Source organism: Astatotilapia calliptera, chromosome 6, assembly GCF_964374335.1.
Source record: "Astatotilapia calliptera chromosome 6, fAstCal68.1, whole genome shotgun sequence".
NCBI classification, from domain to species: domain Eukaryota; kingdom Metazoa; phylum Chordata; class Actinopteri; order Cichliformes; family Cichlidae; genus Astatotilapia; species Astatotilapia calliptera.
The window spans coordinates 1,427,501-1,451,006 of NC_137427.1; the positions used below are offsets into that span (position 1 = coordinate 1,427,501).

Genomic DNA, 23,506 nt, shown 5'->3' on the forward strand with positions numbered 1-23,506 from the left:
TGTGTGTGTGTGTGTGTGTGTGTGTGTGTCTGTGTGTGTGTGTGAGTGTGTGTGTGTGAGTCTGTGAGTGTCTGTGAGTCTGTGTGAGTGTGTGTGTGACTGTGTGTGTGTGTGAGTGTGTGTGTGAGTGTGTGTGTGTGAGTCTGTGTGTGTGTGTGTCTGTGTGTGTCTGTGTGAGTGTGTGTGAGTCTGTGAGTGTGTGTGTGTGTCTGTGAGTGTGTGTGTGTGTGTGTGTGTGTGTCTGTGAGTGTGTCTGTGTGTGTCTGTGAGTGTGTCTGTGTGTGTCTGTGAGTGTGAGTGTGTGTGTGTGTGTGTGTGTGTGTGTGTGTCTGTGAGTGTGTGTCTGTGTGTGTGTGTGTGTCTGTGAGTGTGTGTCTGTGTGTGTCTGTGTGTGTCTGTGAGTGTGTCTGTGTGTGTCTGTGAGTGTGAGTGTGTGTGTGTCTGTGAGTGTCTGTGAGTGTGTGTGTGTGTGTGTGTGTGTGTCTGTGAGTGTGTGTGTGTGTGTGTGTGTGTGTGTGTCTGTGAGTGTGTGTCTGTGTGTGTCTGTGTGTGTCTGTGAGTGTGTGTGTGTGTCTGTATCGTGCACACACACCTTCTATTGAGGCCTCGTACTGCTGTTTCAGAGACTCCATCTTCTGGCTGTGACTCACTTCCTGTTTCTTCCGCTCCACTTCCTGTCGGCTCCTCAGCTCCTCCACCTGCAGGAAGTAACCAGGACGTCAGAGGCGGCGCTGATCAAAACTCCAACATTTATCAGATGATGCAGTGAAAATAAAAAAAGATTAAAAACGTCCAGAAATAAGAAAGAAATCAGAGACGTGGCTGTTTACAAATGTGTTTGTTTGTTTACATGTTTTCATTTGAATCTCTGGCCCCTCCCACATCTCCTCCTCCTGCTTCCTGTCATTTGCACTCCTTCCTTCCTCCTTTGCTTTCTTTCCTACACTTTCTCCTCACGCCGTCACCACCCCTCCCTGCCTCCTCGTCTCCTCCATCAGGTGTGAGTGATTCTTCAATCTGAGCGTCTGCAGCACGGAGACGAGAGCACTGCTGGACGTTTATGATGAATCTGAAACATTTTTCCTGTCGCTGGATCCAATCAGAGAGCGAGCTCAGGTTCAGAGCTCAGGGAGTCACATGGCGCTCCTACGAGCCAATCAGAGCGCAGCACGAGGAGGGCGTGTGCCGTGTCTCGGCCCAACCGCAGCAGTAAATCGGTGACCTATTAAAGGTCACGCCGCGTACGTGACGAGCACCGTCTCCGTCACGCTCGAGGCCGTGATCCTTTCACAATAAAAGCTGGTTGAGCGTCTGCTCGTGCGTTTGTGCTCAGACCTGCTTCTCCATCAGGACGCGACATTTGTCCGCCTCCTCCTGGTACGTCTGGTGGACCTTGTCCCACTCCGTTTGGTAAAAACTGGTCAGCCTGTCGCAGAGAGGAGCGTGAAACAGGGTCAGTCTGAACGGCGTGCAGGAGGAGAAGGCTCCTGGACGTGAGGAGAGCGTCCGTCCTACCTTTCCTCCAGCTGTGCCAGCTCCTCCCGGTGCTGCTCCCGCAACCTCGTCAGCGCTTCCTCGAAGCCGACGCGCGCCTCCTGCTTCTCCTTCTGCAGACGCTCGCAGCACTGCGACGACGCGACTGCAGGAGAAAGCAGAGCAGCAGGAAACAACTTTGATTTAATGAGTCAAAGAACAGATGCAGAAAAATCTGAAAGAAACTAAAAACGTTTTCTTAACGAGAGACGAAACTGATCCGGGGTCAGCGTCTGCTGAAAAGGAAGCAATGAAATGGTTTGGAACCAGCTGTTTGTGGCCAGATGTGGATCCTGCTCTGACTATTTTACCCATGAATCACGCCGGAGCATCCATCACGTCACGGCCGACACGCCTGGGGCGGCGATCCTTCAGCGAGTAACGAAAGACGCGCCCCCGTGCGTCAGCCTTCGGCCACATTCCACTTTAATTATTCAGAGAGACCAAACATCTGCATGTCAGCGCGCAAGTACGCGGCGGGAATCACTCCTGGCGACTCATCTCAACCCTCGCAGGCTCACGCACGCCTCCAGCCTCCGCCCGCCACCACACACGCCAGTTTGATTCCACGCCAACCTGAAACATTTTAATAAAAGCGAGAGCTCTCTGCACGCTGAGCAGCCTCGGCGATGACAGCAGCGAGTGTGAACAGCTGGCTGCAGCTGGAGCAGTTGGCGTTCCCTCTGAATGGAGCGTCTGTCGCTCCGGTGAAGGAAACAAAGCCTGCGACAGCTGACGGCGGCGCACACACGGGACGCACACACGCACACGCCTCCATCAAGCACACAAACCCCGAGTGTGAGAGTCAGCAGGTGGCAGCATAAACGTGACATCATCTCACTTTGGTCTCCTCGTACGAGGACGCGTGAAACACAAAGCTACGAGATGACCTGAAGGAACCAGGAAAAAGGATTCCAAACAAGGAAACGAGGAAACGTGCAAGGCAGCGTTTGCTTCACAAACCCGAGCCGCTCCGGCAGAGACACCGTGCAGTCTCACAGCTATGCAGACGACACACCGTCGCATTTATCTGTGAGACCACCGTGTGAACCGCTCTTAAATCTGACAGGAAGAGACTTCCTGCTTCTGACACATCATGGTGAGCATGTGTGGGAGAGGACGCGGCAAACGCTCCTCAGAGACAGAGACGTGTTGTTCCTGCTCGGTGTGTGTGTGTGTGTGTGTGTGTGTGTGTGTGTGTGTGTCTGTGTGTCTGTGTGTGTGTGTCTGTGTGTCTGTGTGTCTGTGTGTGTGTGTGTGTGTCTGTGTGTGTGTGTGTCTGTGTGTGAGTGTCTGTGTGTCTGTGTGTGTCTGTGTGTGTGTCTGTGTGTCTGTGTGTCTGTGTGTGAGTGTGTGTGTCTGTGTGTGAGTGTCTGTGTCTGTGTGTGAGTGTGTGTGAGTGTGTCTGTGTGTGTGTCTGTGTGTGTGTCTGTGTGTGTGTCTGTGTGTGTGTGTGTGTCTGTGTGTGTGTGTGTGTCTGTGTGTGTGTCTGTGTGTGTGAGTGTGTCTGTGTGTGTCTGTGTGTGTGAGTGTGTGTGTGTGAGTGTGTGACTGTGTGTGTGTCTGTGTGTGTGACTGTGTGTGTGTCTGTGTGTGTCTGTGTGTGTGTGTGTGTGTGTCTGTGTGTGTGTGTCTGTGTGTCTGTGTGTGTGTCTGTGTGTGTCTGTGTGTGTCTGTGTGTGTCTGTGTGTGTGTCTGTGTGTGTGTCTGTGTGTGTGAGTGTGTGTGTGTGTGTCTGTGTCTGTGTGTGTGTCTGTGTGTGTGTCTGTGTGTGTGTGTGTGTCTGTGTGTGTGTCTGTGTGTGTGAGTGTGTCTGTGTGTCTGTGTGTCTGTGTGTGTGACTGTGTGTGTGACTGTGTGTGTGACTGTGTGTGTGTGTGTGTGTGTCTGTGTGTGTGTCTGTGTGTGTGTGTGTGTGTCTGTGTGTGTGTCTGTGTGTGTCTGTGTGTGTGTCTGTGTGTGTGTCTGTGTGTGTCTGTGTCTGTGTGTGTGTCTGTGTGTGTGTGTCTGTGTGTGTGTGTCTGTGTGTGTGTGTGTGTGTGTGTGTGTGTGTGTGTGTGTGTGTCTGTGTGCTTGTTCTGCTATACTTGCGAGGACCATCGCGGGTTTTAGACCTTACGAGTGAGGACCTTTTGGGAAAGTGAGGACATTTAATATGGTCCTCACTTGTTTTTCACTGTAATGGCTTCTAGAGGCCATTTTTATGCTTCTCTCAAAGTTTGAGCGAGGTCCTCAGAAAGATAGAAATACGAGAAAAAATACACACTTCTATACACACTGCTATTCTTTTCATACACACACTTTTGCTCTCTACTGGCTACTAGTGGTTATGAAAAATCACTGCTCCTGAGCCTTTTTGCTCTCTACTGCCCTTCTGCCCCTTATGGTTGTGGATAGTCACTGCACCCAAGTACTTTTTGCTCTCTACTGCCCCTACTGCTTTTGGACAGTCACTGCACCCAAGAACTTTTTTGCACTCTACTGCCAACTACTGTCTTTGCCCATTCACTACAAATGAAGATAATGACAGTTTATCTAATGAAGGAGAAATAAATAGTGCTCTATCGCCTTGAAGTTCAATTCAATTTTATTTATATAGCACCAAAGCACAACAAAGGTCACCTGAGGGCACTTTATACTTTAGGGTAAAGACCCTACAAGGTAAGTTAAACATATTATTATGTCTTACTTTTAATATCTGGTCTTGGTCTACCCAAATTGGAAAGCACACCAATACAGTTTTTGAAATTAAATGCTGAAATAGAAATATTGAATATGGACTGGCCTAAACTGGGCTATGAGACAGTGCTTCAGTTCCTGAAAAATTAATACTGGATTTTCAATTTAAACTAAACAGTGTGCTAGTTAACATGGGTTTGATCAGTTAATGTGAGACAGGTTTAGAAATTATTAATGCAGCTCATCATTTCTGCCTTCTGGTTCTCATTTTAGGCGTCTCTTTTTAAACCATACTTTTATCTCTGCTATAGAAATGGCATATAAGTAACTTTTTTAGACCATTCAGTTAAAAAAAAAAATCATTTAACGTCTTGAGGGGCTGCTTTCGATTTAGTGTTACCAGCATATTTTACCAAAATATCTCCACAAATAGGTGACTGAATCTGAAAAACCACCTTGACCCTGCTTTAGTAGTGAGCTACAAATTGTGTCTACATAACATAAATATAGACAATGTGCAAGAAACTGTAGTTTTGTTTCAAGTATTTTTCAAACTATTATAAATCATACTGGTGAATTTTGATAGATTATATTAAAGCATGGGCTTCCGTACAAAGGATACATATATTGCTGTGTTCCCTTTTATATTAAAACCTGGTTCCTCTACTGTAAGCTTCTATTAGTGAAAATCTACCATTAATATATAATCTGTAATGCAATATAATATTGACTCATGTGTTCTGTAATACTTTATAAAAATTAAATATGTCCCATCCATCAGAAGTGCCCATCTCATTATGGCTGCTTCCAGGAGGATAATAACCAGTGTCAAGAAGCTCAAATGATGTCAAATTGCACTCTTAAACATAACAGTTCAGTTCACTGTACTCAAATGGCCTCTACAGTCACCAGATCTCAATCCAAAAGAGGACCTCTATGATCTCTATGGTGGATCAGGTGATCACATTACATGTTATGTGATCACCTGATCCATCATTCATTTACACACACACACATATATATATATATATATATATATATATATATATATATATATATATATATATATATATATATATATATATATATATATATGAGAGAGAAATGCTCTCTTTAGGGGTCACAACACCAGAGGCTCTGGTGTTGACCTCTGAGGTCATCTCTGAGGTCATGCTGTTTTCTCCCTCCTTTGTCCAGTATTTCCTCTATCCCTCTTCTGCATATGTCTGAATCATCTCAGCCTTGTCTCTAACTTTCTCTCCATACCATTCAGCATGAGCTGTCCTTCTTGTATACTCATTTCTGTTTCCTGTCCCTCCTCCTGACTCCAGATCCCTGATGTAATCCCACCCTCACCTTGAACACATCCTGCACCACCCTCACATCCAGACTTACCTCATGCAGTACCACAGTTCCTCTCTTAGCATCCCATCATATTCTTTTGCCAGATCCACAAAGACACAGTGCAACTCTTTCTGACCTTCACTATACTTCTGCATCAACACACTCAAAGCAAACATCACATCTGCACTGCTCTTTTTCAGTGAGAAGCCATGCTGCTGCTCATGGATCATCACCTCTCTTCTTAACCTAGCTTCAACAACTCTTTCTTGGTGTGTCTCAGCTTTATCGCTCTGTAGTTACTACAGCTCTGCATATCACCCTGTGTCTTGAAAACTGGTATCAGTACACTTATTCATTCCTCACTCTCCAAACTTGTGTTAAACAATCTGGTTAAAAAGTCCTCTCTGGGAGTGGGCATGATACACGGAATCCAAATTACCATCAGGGTGTACACCTCACCCCTCGCGTGGTTGCCCACCTCTCAATTTTAAATACACGTAGACATTGAGGGCTAGCAGGAGGGACTATGCGCTTACCTGCTGCTCTCTGGCAGGTAGCTCCATGCCCTCCTGGGTTTTAAATGCACCTTAGAACACACATGCATCAACACTACAATAAGCGGGTGGAAGGAGGTTTGGAGTCTTCTCTCACCCCCGTTATCTGCGGCCTGCTGGAGCGGGGGGGCTAGGAGGAGGAGTTGGCCATCTGGAGTGTGGGGCCTCCCTGCTGCTGCGGAGTCGGGGCGGTCTGCCTCTCCCCACCGCAGGGAAAAGGGTAACACCACCTGGGTCTGGGTGCAGTTCCCCCCTCCAGGGGCAAGGGTACCTAGACCCGGTTCGTTGAGTACGCTTGGGGAGTGTGATCGTGTGTACAGCGTCTCTTTATGTCTGTCTCCACGTTGGTTGAGTGTGAAGTGCATATGAGAGGATGAGGGGATGGGCGTCCAGGTACACACCGGCTCACTCCTTGGCGGCCGCTTATCGGGGCCTGGATCCTGGGGCTCGCTCGGGCCACTTCGGAGGTGGGGTGCCCCGGCCTCTCAGCCTGGGGCTCGGTCACTCAGGCACAGCTGGCTGCCGGCGGAGCTCACGGGCGCGTCACTGCAACTCCCCCTGGCTTCTGCTCCGCGGCTGCTGAGTGAGCCCTCATCTGGGACTCTCCTCAGCTCTTACTGGGACAGTGGCACGGCTGCCCCTCTGTTGGTCTTCCTTGGTCTCTTGTGTTCTGGGGGCCTCTGGATGTCTGGAGTTTTGATCTCCTCCATACCTGCTTCATGCCCTGGAGGACGGGGCTGTGGCCCCCCCACACCCTCTAGCAGATCATTACATGAAGGAACCTTTTAAAAAAACAAGCGCGTCCATTTACCGGTCGATCTACGTCCCTACCCTCACCTATGGCCACGAGCTGTGGGTAGTGACCGAAAGAACGAGATCGCGGATACAAGCGGCAGAAATGAGCTTCCTCCGAAGGGTGGCTGGCCTCTCCCTTAGAGATAGGGTGAGAAGTTCGGCCATCCGGGAGGGGCTCAGAGTAGAGCAGCTGCTGCTCCACATCGAAAGGAGCCAGCTGAGGTGGTTCGGGCATCTGACAAGGATGCCCCCTGGGCGCCTCCTGGGTGAGGTGTTCCAGGCATGTCCCACCGGGAGGAGGCCCCAGGGCAGACCCAGGACACGCTGGAGAGATAATATCTCTCGGCTGGCCTGGGAACGCCTTGGTGTTCCCCCGGATAAGCTGGAGGAGGTGGCTGGGGAGAGGGAGGTCTGGGCCTCTTTGCTTAGGCTGCTGCCCCCGCGACCTGGCTCCGGATAAAGCGGATGAAGATGGATGGATGGAAGCGCGTCCATGCTCACAGGTGTACACACGGGTGATCACACCCACAAACTACACCCTTTTTGGCTCCTACCTCAAAGCACACTGTGTTCTGTTGATCCTATGTGCTGCACAATAATGTTTAATATTTCGTATTTACTGTCATATTCCCATATATCATTGTGATGTTGTTTATTCTATTACTCTTGTTCTCTTCTGCTTGTTTTCTTTTTTCTTTCTCAACAGGTGATCCAGGTGATCGATAGATGCATTTTTTTTTCTTTTTCTGCCCATTCTGTTGGTTTTTGTTTTTTTGCCCTTCTCCCCTATCCCTCTTCTCAGCTCTTTCTCTTTCTTTCTCCCCTTCTTTCCCCCAGTCAAGTCTGTCCCGTATTCAACAAGTGAAAATAAAATAAACAATAAAAGGTGAATCAAATGGACCATTACGGCAAGGCTGGGATGGTCAATTTGGTAAAGTAAATCCGTTGGGCATCTTTCTTTGCCTTTAGACAATAATTCTGATGGCAAAAGAGCCAAACGGGACAGGCAAAAAAAAAAAAAAAAGTCCTCTCTCCTCAACATCTCTATACCACCACAGATATGTCATGTGGACCAACTGCCTTTCCTCTCTTCATAGCTGCCTTCACTTCCTCCTTACTTATCCCCTGCGCTTCCTGATTCACTAACTTTCCTCCATCTGTCCTCAGTTTCTGTCTTTATTAATGTCTTCATTAATGAAGACAGTGAGAGAATACTTCTATCTTCCATCTTCTCAACACACTCTCTTCACCATCTTTATCCTTAATCACTCTAACCTGCTGCACATCCTTTTCAGCTCAATCTCTGTATAGCTAATTCATGCAAGTACTGTTCTCCTTCCTTAGTACCCAGCCTCACGTACAACTCAGTATAAGCTTTTTCCTTTGCCACCTCTATCTTTGCAGTTGGCCTGGCCTCCCAGTATTCCTGTCTACTTTTATCCATCTCCCCTGACTATCGCACTTTCTCTTAGCTATTCCTTTGAGGAACTACAGGAAAGTGTCCAATCCACCACCAAGTCTCCTTGTCCTCTTTTCTCTCTCCAAAAGATACACCAAACACCTTCTTTGCCTTTCTCTCACCATTTCAGTTGTATTTTTCCAGTCATCTGGTAACACTTCCCTTCCACCCAGAGAATGTCTACTCCTCCCTGAACTAACAACTGCACAACATTCTTCCTTCTTCAGCTTCCACCATTTAGTTCTTGTCTCTGCCTTCATTCTCTTCCTCTTCTTGACGTCCAAAGTCATCCTATAGACTAGTGTCCAATGCTGCATGGCTACATTCTCTCCTGACACCACCTTGCAGTCTCCTATCTCTTTCAGACTGACCCTTCTGTTTAGGATGTAAGCCACCTGTGTACACTTTCTTCCACTCTTCTACGTCACCTTCTGTTCCTCCTTCTTCTTGAAGTATGAGTTCACCCCAGCCATTTCCATCTTCCTAATTTTGACCTTGTGCATTTCTCTGCTTAACACTATACCTATCTAACACCTCATTATCTCTCTTTCCTTCACCTACATGGCTACTGAAGTCTGCTCCAATCAACACTCTCTACCACTTTATCAAACTAACTGCAGAATTCCTCTTTCTCTTCTAACTGACATCCAACCTTCAACCTGGTCTCCTGCACACACAGTAAATCTACCTTCCTTCTCTCCAGTCATATCAGCCAGCTCTCTCCCTTTGCCAGTCATAGTACCTCCACGCTCCTGCCTGTCCTTCTCTTCGACTCCTAACATGCTTCTCCCCTATATGCAGAAAAAATAATGTTTGATCATCATCAAAAGCCAGATATTTCAAAGTTTCATCTATGAAATATCTGGCTTTCCCATCATAGCTGATGAAATACGTATTTTGCATTAAATTGCATCATTTCGCCTCCTGAAGGGCTCGCAATGAGTCCACTGTGTGTATATATATATGTATTTCTTTTCCCTATGGTAATAATACTTTTAGATAAATACTAAGTACTTTTCCACTACTGATGTATATAAAGTAAAATTAGGCTGTAAAGTTAAATCTTACTTTAGATAAATCTTGGTATGTGCTTTTATAATGTGTACTAAATTGTAGTAAAACATGTCAGGGTTCCTTTGTTTCATGTGTTCTGGCCAGTACACTAAGCCTGAGCCTGAGTGAGAGCTGAGCAGAGAATTGTAGCTCACTCTGCTCCCAACTTAACTGATGCCCTGCACCTCCCCCATAGCTGCTGCAGTGGGGGAGGGGCAGGTAAATGTTTCCAGCACTTTGGCAGGTCTGAAGGCAAAAGAGAGTCCAAACCAGGACTAGCAAAGTGTACCTAATATAGCTGTTTAGTGTGTGTGTAAAATAAATAAATAATATGGTAATGGCTCTTTCCACTACTGATATATATAAAGTTTAATTAGACTGTAAAACTAAATCTTACTTTAGATAAATTTTATTTTGTGATTTCATAATGTGTACTAAACTGTAGTTAAAATAAATGTCAGGATTCCTTTATTTCACATATTGTAGCCTGTAAATCAGGTTTGAGAGTCAGAGCTGAGGAGAAAACTTTGGCTCTCTCTGCTCCTCCATCAGTGACCCTCCCCCCGCGCACCTGCACTGCAGCTCTCAAACTTTTGCAGGGCATGTGACGTCATTCAGTCCACAGTCGGAGTAGCCGTTTAAGTGGAGCTCTGAAGACTGCAAAGCACGCTTTCTGCAGGTAAGATTTCACATTTTTGCTATATGAAAACTGTGCAAATGTTGTCTTTCTAAGAAACGAAAGAAAAAGGTATCTTACATTAAGTTTAATTTTTTTTTAACTTAATGACACGGCAGTAAATATACTTTTTTTTAATTGAACAATGCATAAAGTTCGTCTCAATCTATATTTTATTACAATTAACTATGCATAATTTTTCTTATAATTGAACATAGGAACAAAAACCGATTCCTTCGTGATATATTTAACACTAAATTTTATGCCAAACCTACCGTCCCCTCCCCCTCAATTTCTGGCAATTTCTATCTGTATTTCTCTTCAGTCTCGCTCTTAGAAATATAAAATTAACGTAAGAAATAATTATCGGATCTGGTTTTCAGTTTAAAGGGGAAAAATGTACGCTTAATTACAGTAAAAACATGATTTTTGCAAGAAAACATGAAGTTAGAGATTTTTCACGGTTTCAGTGAGTAAAAGTCTAAAATGAAAAATCCTATACAGTGTTTTGGTTGCAGACCTGTGTGAGTTCCAGCCTTTTAACAAGACAGCTTGTTGTAACTTTAGTGCAGTTTGTTTGATGACAGCATTTGGATTATTTTGTAAGTGATTTAAGTGTTAGTCACATGTTTAGTGAGAGCTGTTAATTATAGATTTAATTTATTTAACAGGTATTTTCATTAGAAAACTGCGTTTCCCAGAATCCTTTGTGGTAGACAAAAGTTACTCTGGGTTTTTAGCTAGCAAAGAAAGTTTTGGGAAGCCATTATATGTTGCTCTGATGTCGAGCAGTTTATTTGTTGTACATTCCCCCTTTTGAAGCCTTATATAAAGACTATCGTTTCTCCAATTGATGTCCGATCCATTTTTTTGGCTAAGTGGATTCGCCACAACACAGCTTAGTGGAATGCTTTTTAATTCTTCACAAACTTTATTAAAGATAACAAGCGGCCAAACTGTGGTTTGTACCGTTTTATTTAGGGTATCTCTTTAAGGCATTTTATAGCTTGACTGGGTTTTGTCCCCTTCTTTTTAAGTCACAATTTTAGCCTAGATTTAGTCGAAAGGCACTTTTATTCCGAGCGCTTTAATCTTTTGTTAAAACCCAACCTCAGTTGCCCAGCTATAACATCTATCAAGTTAGCATTTCAAAATATGTAAAGGAAACGACTGAAGTGTGACGCATGCGCGTAGCAATGCTTTAACTTTTGTTGTCTTAAAGTGTTTACAATCCAAAATGCTTGAAATCATTGTCCTCCTTTATCCATCAAATATAAACGTTCCCACGTGTTTACGCCAACATGGAGTTTTATGTTGGTGTCGATGTTTCAGTGACTGAGCAGCGTCTGTCCGTCCAGTATATTTACTGACGTAGCCGCACATCAGCATGACCCAGCTGAGCAGCGTGCTCCGTTTAGCCTCGTTTGTCTTATTCCTCTCATTTGTTTTTCACCGTCAAACATAACTGGACAGAAGGCCTGGTGTTCTGTTGCTGAAGTGGGCTTCAGATAGTGTTTTTCTGTGGAACATCAAGGCTGTCATGTAGTATTAATTTGGCTATTCAAAGCAAATAATGTACATGCTTATACAAAATATAAGCCTTTTGTATAGTGTGTTATAATTGTGCCTTCCAACAATTGAAAGTGTGTTTATGTGTTGTCTCTTTGGCTGCTATGTTTTAGTGTTATAATAAGACTCACCTTGGAGGAAACAATAACATGCTGTCCTAATATTGTTTTATGTACAGAGAGTAATTAATAAAAGTATGTTAAAAAAGGAAATGATGTCACTCTAACAGTGTAGCCATCAGAAGGCATATAAGCTTTCCTATATGACACTCTGTTTTTTAAATGCCTAATACTACTATATCTAAAACGGGTGAAACGTTGTGATGCTCCATGTTTGTTTTTTTTGTTTTACTTTAAATTTGATAGAGTTGTAGGTCACAATTTTTACAGCAGGTTCACCTGCATGAGCGCTCACTGCTAAGACACCTGTATATTTATTGAGGTGAGCTACTGTAAATGAATGGGTAATGGGCTGCATCAAAACTGTTGGTGCACTTTTACTGTATCACCTCCAAGTCATTATTGACTGTAACTGGATTATTTAACTGTAACTGAGAAGTAACTTTGACTTTTGTCTTTGGTATTAGGTGAAGGAAGCCACGGCAGCAAGCCAAATACAGGTATGTGCCTTCTTATCGAATATTTGAACATGTAGTCTTTAATCGTTACTGAATCGTACGTAGGAGTGTCAAACAACAGACCAAACAACAGATACTACAAACTATAATATGCATTAAGAATCATTATCAGTTAAGGTGGGAATAGGTGATTCTTAGATCAGACGTGATTGTTTTCTAAATGTGATTCTTTGTTGCTTATAATATGAACAACTGCTGCTAGAACAATACTCATGTGCATCACATCGGCCCCACGTTCTGCATAAAATGTAAATAAAATAGGCATTGATCAGAAAATCATTTGAAGCCTCTTTACCTGAAAATGGCACAAGGACAACACATGGTTGAAACTCAGCATTTTATAATATAAATGATGTAAGCCAGATATGAGAAACAGTCCCAAACAGACAACAGAAACAGGAGACAAAGACAAAAAGTTGTTGAACGTAACTTTTGTTTGCAGCCTGTGTCCTCATTGCAGACCTGTGCAGTCCTCTGCAGTCTGATACCACGGTCATACCACAACATCTTATTTTACTTACAGCCAGGAATACACGAGCTCAGTGAAGTCTTATAACTTTAAAAACATATCTTTTCACATGTGAAAATTTTTGTTATTAAGCAGGTTGAAATGATGAGCAGATTTTCAAATGACAAATTTATTTGGATATATTCAATTTATTTATGCAACAGATAGTTTGATCCACTGAGAATTTATTTTACATTTAATTTCATGTATAACGTGTTTACAAACACCGTCTCATGGTATATAATCAAGCAATAGGACAAAGTCAGCATCACAGCAGTGGTATGTTTTAAAGAAATTTTTGGTTGATGATTTTAATAAATGTATTTTTCTGAAACAAATTAAAAAAAATGCTTATTAACCAGGTTTCCCACATGCTCAGTGATCTTATGGTCGTATTTAGTTTTTGGCTTTGTTAGCTTCCAGCTGGAAGCTGATGTCACTTAAATCCCTGTTTGGAGAAACAGCTTTTCCTGTTCAGGAGAGAACATGTAGAATTCCTTGCTAGAGGACCTCAAACTGAATCCTGACTGGCATAATCTTAAATTTAAATGGGCACTGGTTTTAAAATAAGATTAGTCTTCTATTCATGATCTCCTGCTTGTTGTTTTATGGTGCATTGTTAGTGTTGTGTACTTTAACCTCCTTGGACCTGGTGTCCACATATGTGGACATCACATTTTGGGTTGTCTCGACCAAAATACTAAATTTGCTCTACAAGGACATTATACTGCCACTGTTCTATCGAAATTTAAAACAAATGCCCTCGTATGTGGATCTCACTCCTCTCAGAAACAAGAGAAGTAAAAAAAATTCAGATAATTCTTTGAGAGAGTGTGACGTTAACCTGTTAGCTTGGGTTCCTAATGGTAAAATGAACTGGGTGGCATGTTACAGCCAAAGAAACACACTGTTGGCCTAGTTCAGTGCTCAGTAGTCTATACAACAGATAACACTTGATCATGTACACTCACTCTATAGTGAGCTCTTTTATTACAGCAAGAACTAGACTCACAACACATGAAAAAAGGACATCTCAGAGATTTGTGGTTTTATCACCACGACCCAGATTCTAAATTAAAAACTGTTACATTTGTCCAGTGCATGTTTACACAAATGGCACCTTTGAATGGTTGTGCTGCATTGTTTTAATTATCTTAACTAAAAGAAGAGTAATTTCATTTCTAGGATGACATAGTGACACTTGGAGAAGTTAAGATTGCTCCTTTGCACGTTGTTGTTGCATCTTTGTTTTTTGTCATATTTGTCAACAATACTGTTTGTGTTTGAAGTTTTTTGTGACTCCAGATGGCTAATATTTGACATAGCAGCTACTCCGTGTCCCCCAGAGAAATGAAAAAGGAGGAGGCAGTGAGATGGATGAAGGTCAGGTTTTTTACAGAGTCATTCAGTACAAAAACACAGTGAATTAGGAAGATGTGGCACATGAATGTTTCTGTTTTTCAGGTGGAAGTTCTGAGCATTTCTCCTCTCAAAAGAGACCGGAGCCCACCAGTGAAGAGAGTTCAGATGTAGATGGTGAGTTTAAGCTTTTGTCGGAAATGTAGTGACACTGTTGTATGTATTCTACTCAAATTCTATTCCAGTACAATCTGCTTTGTACAATAACAGCTACCATTGTTTGTGTGTTTCTGTTTTAGAAGAGAGCAAGGAAGCAAGACTGGCTTTGAGGAAAAGGGGAAAAACCAAAGTGGCCAAAGCAAAGGGTGAGATGTTTTAAGCTTTAAATGTATTTAAAATTTTCTGTTTGCAGTATATGAATCAGGTTGTAGACATGACTTTATTTCCTTATAGTTTTGTCCTCTGTGGCAGAATATATGCCTACACAAACACAAAATTCTTGATAATATTGATCCAGAATTATTTTGTTGGTAATTAGAAAAATTATTGAAAATGTTTAAGTATTGCTTTACAGTAAGTTGAAGAGGAGAATTCAGAGGGGGTGGAGATGGGTGTCAGGGGTGATGTGTTATAGAAGGAAAGCAGCAAGAGGGAAAAGAAAGGTTTACAAAATGGTAGTGAGGAAAGCTATGACGATTTTCATTGGGAATGACCAGGATGGACAGGATTAGAAATGACTACATCATAGGGACAGCTCAGGTCAGAGGTTTGGAGACAAAGAGAGACAAGGCTGAGATGGTTTGGACATGTGCAGAGGAGGCTGCCAAGGGATGTTGATGATGGAGCTGCCAGGCAGGACGAGAAGAGGAAGACCTCAGAGGAGGTTCATGGATGTGAAGGAGGACAGGCAGAAGGTTGGTGTGACAGAGGAGGATGCTGGTATAGGAGGAGGTTGAGGAGATGATCCGCTGTGATGACCCCTAAAGAGTTCAGCTGAAAGAATGATTGCTTCACTTTTATTGTTACATTTATGATTTGTTAGGCTACCTATTCTGGTGAGTGACTAGTTTAACCTGCTGTGTTGCGTGAGTTCACACTTTGCAAGAACAGCACTACAAAACACATGGCAGGGTTCTGCAGGTCATTTCACAAGTCTGGAATTAAAAAAAAAATGCAGGCTGAAAATGTCTTGTTATATTATCATAGAAAATACCTGTTTAAGGTCCTATGATTTACCAATTAAAGACAACTACTTTATCTCAATGTTATTTTTTTTTACAATGCGTATTTTAGTTTCCACCAATTACACACACAGATGTTGTGTTTTAAAATCAAAATTTGTAAAGTGAACTAGATTGACAGTATGGACCATCATTTTCAGTGAGAGGTTTGTGAAAAGACAGCAAGAAACGGCAAGTACAAGCAACAAAGCTCATCGAGTAGACTACATTAGGCTTCAAACTTTCCTTTTTGCTAAAGCATATATTTCAGGCTGGACCAGGTGACCCTGAATCCTCCCTTAGTTATGCTGCAGTCTGTTTTAATATCTTCATATTTGCCTAATACTATACTTTTATCTTTTGAAAAATCAGCTTCTGTTTCCAGTACGCTTTTCAATAATCATTAGTGAACAGATGCTCACAATGCCACCCCTTTCATGCGACCATGCAGGTTAAGCTTTTTGTGACCACTTATCCAGATCGCCACTTTCAGGTTAAGTGAATCCAGATTATGGAAAGATAGCCTTGATGTGTTGAATGTGCTTTGTATTACAGGCCTTATGACTAATGATAGACAAAACTTAATTCTGCTCTTTGGTATTGTATCTGTGCGCCAGTCGCAAAACTGTGACAGTTTGTCAAATAAAACGCATAAATTCAGATAAAATGAAAAGATCATGTCAATCAGTTATGTTTGGTTCTGAATCATGATCTAGGTAATTTGTTACATTGTCAAGGATATTAGCAATTGTATTTCATAATAAAAAAAAATTGACTTAAAATATGTGATGTCAGTTAACTAGATTAGAACTACTACCAACAGCACAGGTTTTTTTTATTACTAGTACATCAGAAATATTTGCCTTATTTAAAACAATAGCAAATTATTAAAGTCTGACAGTTTTTTTGTTTTTTTACAAGAATATTGTTATGATGAATGATTTTAACAGGACTAATAACTAGTTAGCATCTTATTTTAAAAGGCTAGATGCAACATGTACCTTTGAAAACAAAATGTATAAAAGTAAATTGGCTGCTGTTTCACTCCGTAGGTATATTACTCAATAACTGATCTCATGTTTCTGTGAACTCAAAATACTTAATTTAAAAGTGCTTACTACATATCTTGGGTACAAAATGTTGAGTAAATTGTTGAACCTACAGTTTGGTTTGGCATTTTCTGTAAATATACACAAGCAGAACCCCATTTCAAAATCAAAACAAAAACAAAAAAACTACGGTTACATACATGTTGTAAAGTTAACAGTCCATGTTGTCTTTTGTGTTATTTGTAGAGATCCCCCGTGCGAAGGTCAAGAGGCCATGGAGTGAAGCAGAGAAGACGGCAGTGCAAAGACGGCTGGGAATTATGTAGGAAGCAGGAAGGTCATACTGGTACAGTTGTAGCCATCCTAAGCTTTACTGATTTTCTTTTTGGCAGAAGTCAAAACAAACTGATCAAAGTTATTGATCACTATTTTAGTTGTAAGTCATTAGACTTAATAGTTGTCTTCATTGTTATAATAGCAATTATTATTCCTCTGGAAGGATGTTACATTGTGAAATAAACTGAATTTGCTCTTGTTGCAGCATTGTGGGAATTTCCTTGGTAATTATTAATAAAATCTACAGCGGTATTTGAAATGTAATACTACCTTTTGTTATGTAGGGTTGTCTTGATAGATTATCAGAACTTTTTAGTTATTCTATTTATGTATAAAGTTGAGACTGTTTAACTTTAACATTATTTGGTTGCACTAAAATAGAAAATGTCAAGGAGTAAATGCAAACAGAAAAAAACATATAGACAGAAACGAACACAAAAGCACCCCCTGGTGGAAAATCACCTGAATAGCACTCAATGACAAGGTCCTCATTCTGATAGTAGAATGAGATTTTTTTTTTTACTTGAGTGTTTTAAGATTTTGAGGTGATTTTTGGTGTTAGAGAGCCACCCAGTGTTCAAAAATGGCAAAGGTTTGTCTGCAAGTGTAGCAGAAATGGTGGTCCTCACTTTGATAGTACACTTACCCGGTCCTCAGTCGTTATGCAAGACAGGAATGTGTGTGTGTGTCTGTGTGTGTCTGTGTGTCTGTGTCTGTGTGTGTGTCTGTGTGTGTGAGTGTGTGTGTGTGTGTCTGTGTGTGTGTCTGTGTGTGTCTGTGTGTGTGTGTCTGTGTGTCTGTGTGTGTGTCTGTGTGTGTCTGTGTGTGTGTGTCTGTGTGTGTCTGTGTGTGTGTGTGTGTGTGTGTGTGTGTGTGTGTGTGTGTGTGTGTGTGTGTGTGTGTGTGTGTGTGTGTGTGCTTTGACAGCAGGGGTCTATACATTACTGGCATTCCTCAGCTCAGAGACGAGCCGAAGGTCAAAAGAAAAGAGCGCATTCAGTGCAGCTCGACGGGATCGAGGGACGGTGGAGAGAAAGTGAAGGTGTGTGTGTGTGTGTGTCTGTGTGTCTGTGTGTGTGTGTGTGTGTGTGTGGCTCTGGTATGTCCATCTGAGTGTGTGTATATATAAACATGGAAGCCAAGTGTACTCTGAGCATGTGTGTGAACTGAAATAGTTGTGATATATATTCTTCAATTACACTTGTGCCTATTTTAATGTCCTTCATCCTGCTGTGTGAACATAAACACGTATTCATAGCTCTGTGGGGACCATGGGAAGGTTACTGTACTTACAGGGGTGAAAATCCAGGTCCCTGCAAGGTTTTTAGGCATTTTAAATGTGGTTTTAGTGTCAGGTTACAGTTATGGTTAAGGAAAACATGTCAATTAGATGTCCTCACAACATATGAATATCTGACGCGTGTGTGTGTGTGTGTGTCAGTCATGCTAAGCTATCCGGGTGTTCCTGATCCACTCTCAGGCGCACGCAGCAGTATCAGTATTTAGGACACACTGATGTTATTTCCAGTGACCTGAATGTTTGTGCGACTCTTAAACGGGAACTGCGTGGAGGCGTGTCCTCGCTGCCAATTCACAGATGATACTTTAAGAGGAACGAGGCGGCCGCGAGCTTAACAGCAGATACTCCACGAGTCCTCCTTACAGACGCGGCATCAAACTTTACTAATCTATATCTAATCAATACTAAACAGTATTAGTGTAATACACCTAACGCAATAATCGACCGCCATGACGGTGGCCTCCAAAAACACAAACTGACACGTCACTAAAACCTTCAACCTTGCGGGGACCTGGATGTAGTCCCTATAATTGCTGTCGGTCCCCACAAAGATATATAAACAAGCACACAGTTCAGTGGAGGTGCCATTTAATCCATTAAACTCTTGCAGGTCTGAAACTTCTTTGTATCAGTTACACTCGTGTTCCAGTGTGACTCCTACGAGCTCGCCGCCGCTCCTGTCTGAGACCTGGTGGATCCATGGAGAACGCCTCCTGAGAGCACAGGTGCACCGAGCACCTGACGGACGTGCCGACAGGTTACAGCCTGCGTGGAAGCGTCTCTTTTCTTCCTAAGAACAAGCAGCAGCTGCACCGGCGTTACAGCGCCGCTTTGAATGGCAGTTGTCCCGTCCTTGATAAGGTTCGTACGAGTGTGCGTTGTATGCAAATGGATGGGACAGAGGGAGAAGGACAAACAAAAAGGCGGCGTGAGAAGGCCGGACGTTCTTACCCAGCTCGTCCCGGAGGTTGGCCAGCTCCTGCGACAGCTCCTTCTTCTGCTTCAGGGTCTCCTCACGCTGCAGAGAGAAGAAGACTGACATGAGCTCCTGTGGCACGGCGAAGCTGTCAGTTCATAACTGTTTAAATCTAACGAAAGCTGAGCCAGACCGTCAGACAGGAAACACTCAGCTGTGCTAATGCAGCCCTGCTCACAAACACCTTCACCGCAGAGCAGCTGGGCTCAGATGGGCAGGATGTCCTTCACTGCGAGCGTGTGCTCAGGCGACCCACAACAAATATTAAAATACAGACGGTTGTCACACATGAAGGACGCCCGCGGGCTGCCTTAGCGCCAAAGCGCCTCCAGCATCACCTCATGAGGAAACAGTTACCAAACGCCTTCGCAGCAGCGCGGTCGGACGCCAGGCTCGCGGCACGAGTCGTTTTTATGGTTCGTGTTTTGGATGCAACTCTGATTTAACTCAACAAATATTTCTCTATTAATAAAGACGTGAATGGAAGGAGCGGCTCAGGAATTCTCTTTTGTTTTCCTGTGGACGGCTCAGGCTGTTCCTGCTGCCACCATAGCTTTCTTCCACACTCACTGATCATTTTTGTCCAAAGAAGGGAAAATCAAAGTTACAGACGGCCTGAAGTCTCACAACACTGCCCCACGCACGCACACACACACACACACACACACACACACACACACACACACACACACACACACACACACACGATGGAGCAGTGTGAGGGTTGGAGCAGCAGCAGGACGTCTGCAGCTGTGCTGCTGCCTGTAAACACACGCAGCATAAAGACCATCTGCTGCATGCGTGTCAGCGACGTGAGGAAACAGAGGCAACGAAAGCAGGCGAGGAACAGCAACAAACTCAGACGTCGGTCACGTTTCTAAACGATCCGGCTGAAAGCAGCGGACGACTCGAGCGGACAAAGAATGTGGAAGATGAGGCGACCCGCTCGGTTTCCAACCCCGGCTCTGACACAGCGCAGCGACGAGCTGTGGAAACAAACACACACCTTGCGTTTCTTCTTGCGGCGATGAGAGGGGATCCTGTCCGGTTTGGCGTGGGCTCTGCTGAGCTCGCCGTGGGCTCTGCTCTCCGCCGCCCCCATCTCTCAGTAACCACAGACGCCCTCATACAAAGCTGCCACGCTGCTCTCCGTCCGGCGTCCTTCCTCTCCCTCTGTCACAAACTACTACAGAGCAAACTCTCTGCCCTCCCCCTCTGCTCCTCCCACACTCTACCTGTCCACCACAGACCTCCTCCCCCCTCCATCTGTTTCTCCTCCTCCCGTCTGATGGAGGAATGCGAGTTATTTCTGCACCGCCCTCCTCTTTTCATATCTTTAATCTTATCTGCCTTTCTCTCCTGCTCTATCAGTCGTTAACTCACCGGACCGGAGCATCGGCGTTTAAATCACGCCTCTCTTTGTCTTCAGCTTCACATTTTTCCTCCGTATAAACTTTGCGTTACATTTATCTGGGAGTTTCCCGCAGAGCTGGGACATATTTTAAAAACCATGAAGCTCTAAAGAAAGACTAATTAGTCCAGTTTCAGTGGCTATAAAACCGATTCTGGTTTCTACAGCAGCCGACATGAAACGCACTCAGTGCACAAAGACCAAAACACTTACGCTCGGGAGGTTTTAGCACAGACTGTATAAAAAGATGGCAACGTGAAAATGCCTTAGACCTGCACGGCCAGCAGGGGGCGACTCCTCTGTGCTTTAAGCCTGTGACTGAAGTTTGTAGCCTCAGTCTGACCCGGTGTCATAGAGACGCCCGTGTGACGGCCATGACATCTTTTATATACAGTCTGTGTCTTTTATCAGACCCCACAAACCGTCCACACAGACGGTTCCTCCTGGCGTCACAATAAAAGCCCATCGCACCATGTGACCGAACGAGGATTTTAAAAACTAATATTTTGACATTTTAAAATAAAAACACAATAAAAATCTGTCAAACAGCAGCGACGCAAAAGAAGCTTCTAACAGAGTTAGTTAGACCCCGCCCCCCCGGCTTCAGTCGGGAGTCTAGTTTTGTTTACCGTCAGTAACCGTGGATGGCGTGCTTTCACACACACGCTTTTCCAGTGCAGCTCAAACGGCTCCGCCTCCCCCCGCGGCGTGGGGGGGGGGGCTTGGCGTTAAGTGCTCTGTTTATATTCAGCAGTCACCTTTCAAGTGTGCAGGCAGATAAGATAGTGCCGGCATTCATGCTTCAGATAACAAACACACAGCTTCAGGGCTTCAGCTGCAGCTGCTGCATTCCTGCTCCTCCCCCTCCTCCACCCATGACTCCCCCTTTCACCAGCACCTCCCAGCAGGCCTCCCATCTAATCAATATCCCAGGCAGACAGGAGCCCGGAGCAGTTTATGCTCCAACACAAAAATCTGACGGGGTTATGTAAGCGCGCTCTCGTTCGTGTGCAGGTTTTCCTGCTGATAACAGGTTTTATGAGCCGCTCGCTCCGCAGACACTCCAGGCCAACAACAGCTTCAGCTTGAAACTTTAGGACAGCTGTGCTTCATCAGGCCGAGCTCTCGGATCAGTGCAACAGTACAGTCAAGTTAGAAAATGTACAGGCGAGGAAAACAAGCAGAGCTACGAGCGCCTCTCGACCCCCCGGGTGTCTAATTAACGGCATTAGTGCTCGGCCCCCGAACACAACACGGCCGCACAGAGAACAACAAAGGTTCAACACAAAGAGTCACGACAGCGAGCAGAGACATGAAGGCCTCTGTAGGCTGCGCTCGGCCGTCTGCAAACACACAGTGTTTACTGAACACACCGTCCACATCCTGGACTCTGACGGACGCATCCTGGAGCTGGTCTGAGCCAATCAGCAGCCTTCATGTATGAGTTGTCTAGTTTTAATGTTTTATTTGGGAACAGAATGGTGTGTATGTGCAAGTTTGGTGATGGAGTTTTTATTATGAATGAATGATGAATTGTTATGAATTATTATGTCTATTTTTTATGTTTAAGGACAACAGATGGAAATTAGCCTTCGGCTATAATCTGGCATGTTTACATTCATGTAATTTTTTTTTTTACATGTATGTTCATTAACATGCACTGTCCTAAATAAATAAATAAAATAAATCCTCGCAGACACTCACAGAATCCTTCAGGGTGAAGACTTTGTAACACGAACACAGACATTTGCACCGTTTATGTAAAAGTTTCACGTTTTCCTCAATTCGTGCATCAGCGTCCACCAACATCAACGCGTACCAGGAAGTAATGGTTAAAAGGCGTGGGCGTGGCTGCTGTGTGTGGATGACAGGACAGCTGAAACGGGACGACGGCTCTTTATTTTACTACTGAACGGAAACAGGAATAAATGATCGTTTCTCCTGTTTTGCTTTTTACGGTGCTGTGAAGCCACGTTGGACAGCGACGTCACCTGTGAGCGCCGAGCGGCAGGAGACGAGGCTCGCCGAGACTCAGAGGCAACACTGAAATGTTTAATAACCGCCTTCAGCGCGTCTGCGTTCAGGGGTCAGTGACATCACTGCTGCACGCATCTCAAACTGGAATCATTCAGTCATGATTATATTTTTATTGGCTGACACGCCGACTCAGAGTCCTCTGAGGGGGTTTGCATGCTTGGACGTGCGCGGTGTGATCAGGACCGAAGGAAGTTCAGCATCCACTCCATACCTCAGCCTGAGGCAAGCACTGCACTTACAACAGGCACACACACACACACACACGTCCATCAGCAGGAGCGTGTGAGCAGGATCTTTCCATTGCATCATGTGCTGTTCTTAATGACAGCTGGGCGTGGCGAGTCTCTCCCTGCTGCCTCCTTCTAAAAACAGCCATTGCTCCGCCCCCTCCTCCTCCTCTGCGAGTATCTCCAGCAGCACCTTAAATATCAGCAGGGCGACGTCACCGCTTGCTGCTGAGTGACCTGTAATTACAGGCTGTGACGCCCTGCTCTGCCCGAGGCGAGGGACGGGATGGGCCGTTCACCTCGTGAAGCCACGCTGCGCTCACATGTGCAAACACATCCACGCAGCAGGACCCGCCCCCATCACACGAGGCGCTAAAGCCCCCTCCTGACCTGAAACACGCTAACGAGTCCGTTACCTGTGTGACACCTGCATGCAAATATTCCTGTGGTGCCTTTGAAGAGCTCGAAGAGAATCTGACGCCTCATAACAAAATCACAGCCTCGCTTCAGCTGTGCTGCAGTTAACAAATCAAAGAGTGCGCACAGTTAAAAGACGCCATCAGCTCTTCAGACTTTCACAAACGACATCACCGCCAGTAACATGTGACAGGAAACAAGTCCTGTCCTTCTAAAGCCCCCTTTGTTCTGAGTACTTCCAGAAGCCTGACGAGGGGCAGCGCTCTCCAACTGTGAGCATGCAGTGTCGTAAAGAAACAACCGCAGCAGTTCCTGCAGCGTCCAGCAGAGGCAGCAGTGAGTCAGTCTCAAACAAACAGTTTGGTCT

General features: G+C 44.4%; 1 protein-coding gene and 1 long non-coding RNA gene across 7 annotated transcripts in view; one reads left to right on the forward strand and one right to left on the reverse strand.

The window, feature by feature from the left end:
• The window catches only part of LOC113023492 (uncharacterized), a 72,629-nt gene that overhangs the window by 8,097 nt on the left and 41,026 nt on the right, over positions 1–23,506 (reverse strand). For all 6 annotated transcript variants that reach the window (XM_080302266.1, XM_026169534.2, XM_080302267.1 and 3 more), the window contains 4 exons: positions 19,023–19,089; positions 1,516–1,639; positions 1,336–1,426; positions 593–698 (listed from right to left, as the gene is read on the reverse strand). In XM_080302266.1, coding sequence (XP_080158392.1) covers positions 593–698; positions 1,336–1,426; positions 1,516–1,639; positions 19,023–19,089 — 388 coding nt within the window. The remainder of the gene's footprint in view (positions 1–592; positions 699–1,335; positions 1,427–1,515; positions 1,640–19,022; positions 19,090–23,506) is intronic.
• Positions 13,647–16,975, forward strand: LOC145429181 (uncharacterized). The gene is made up of 4 exons (XR_013909398.1): positions 13,647–14,190; positions 14,272–14,343; positions 14,466–14,531; positions 16,682–16,975. It is a non-coding gene; the product is annotated as an uncharacterized LOC145429181 (long non-coding RNA).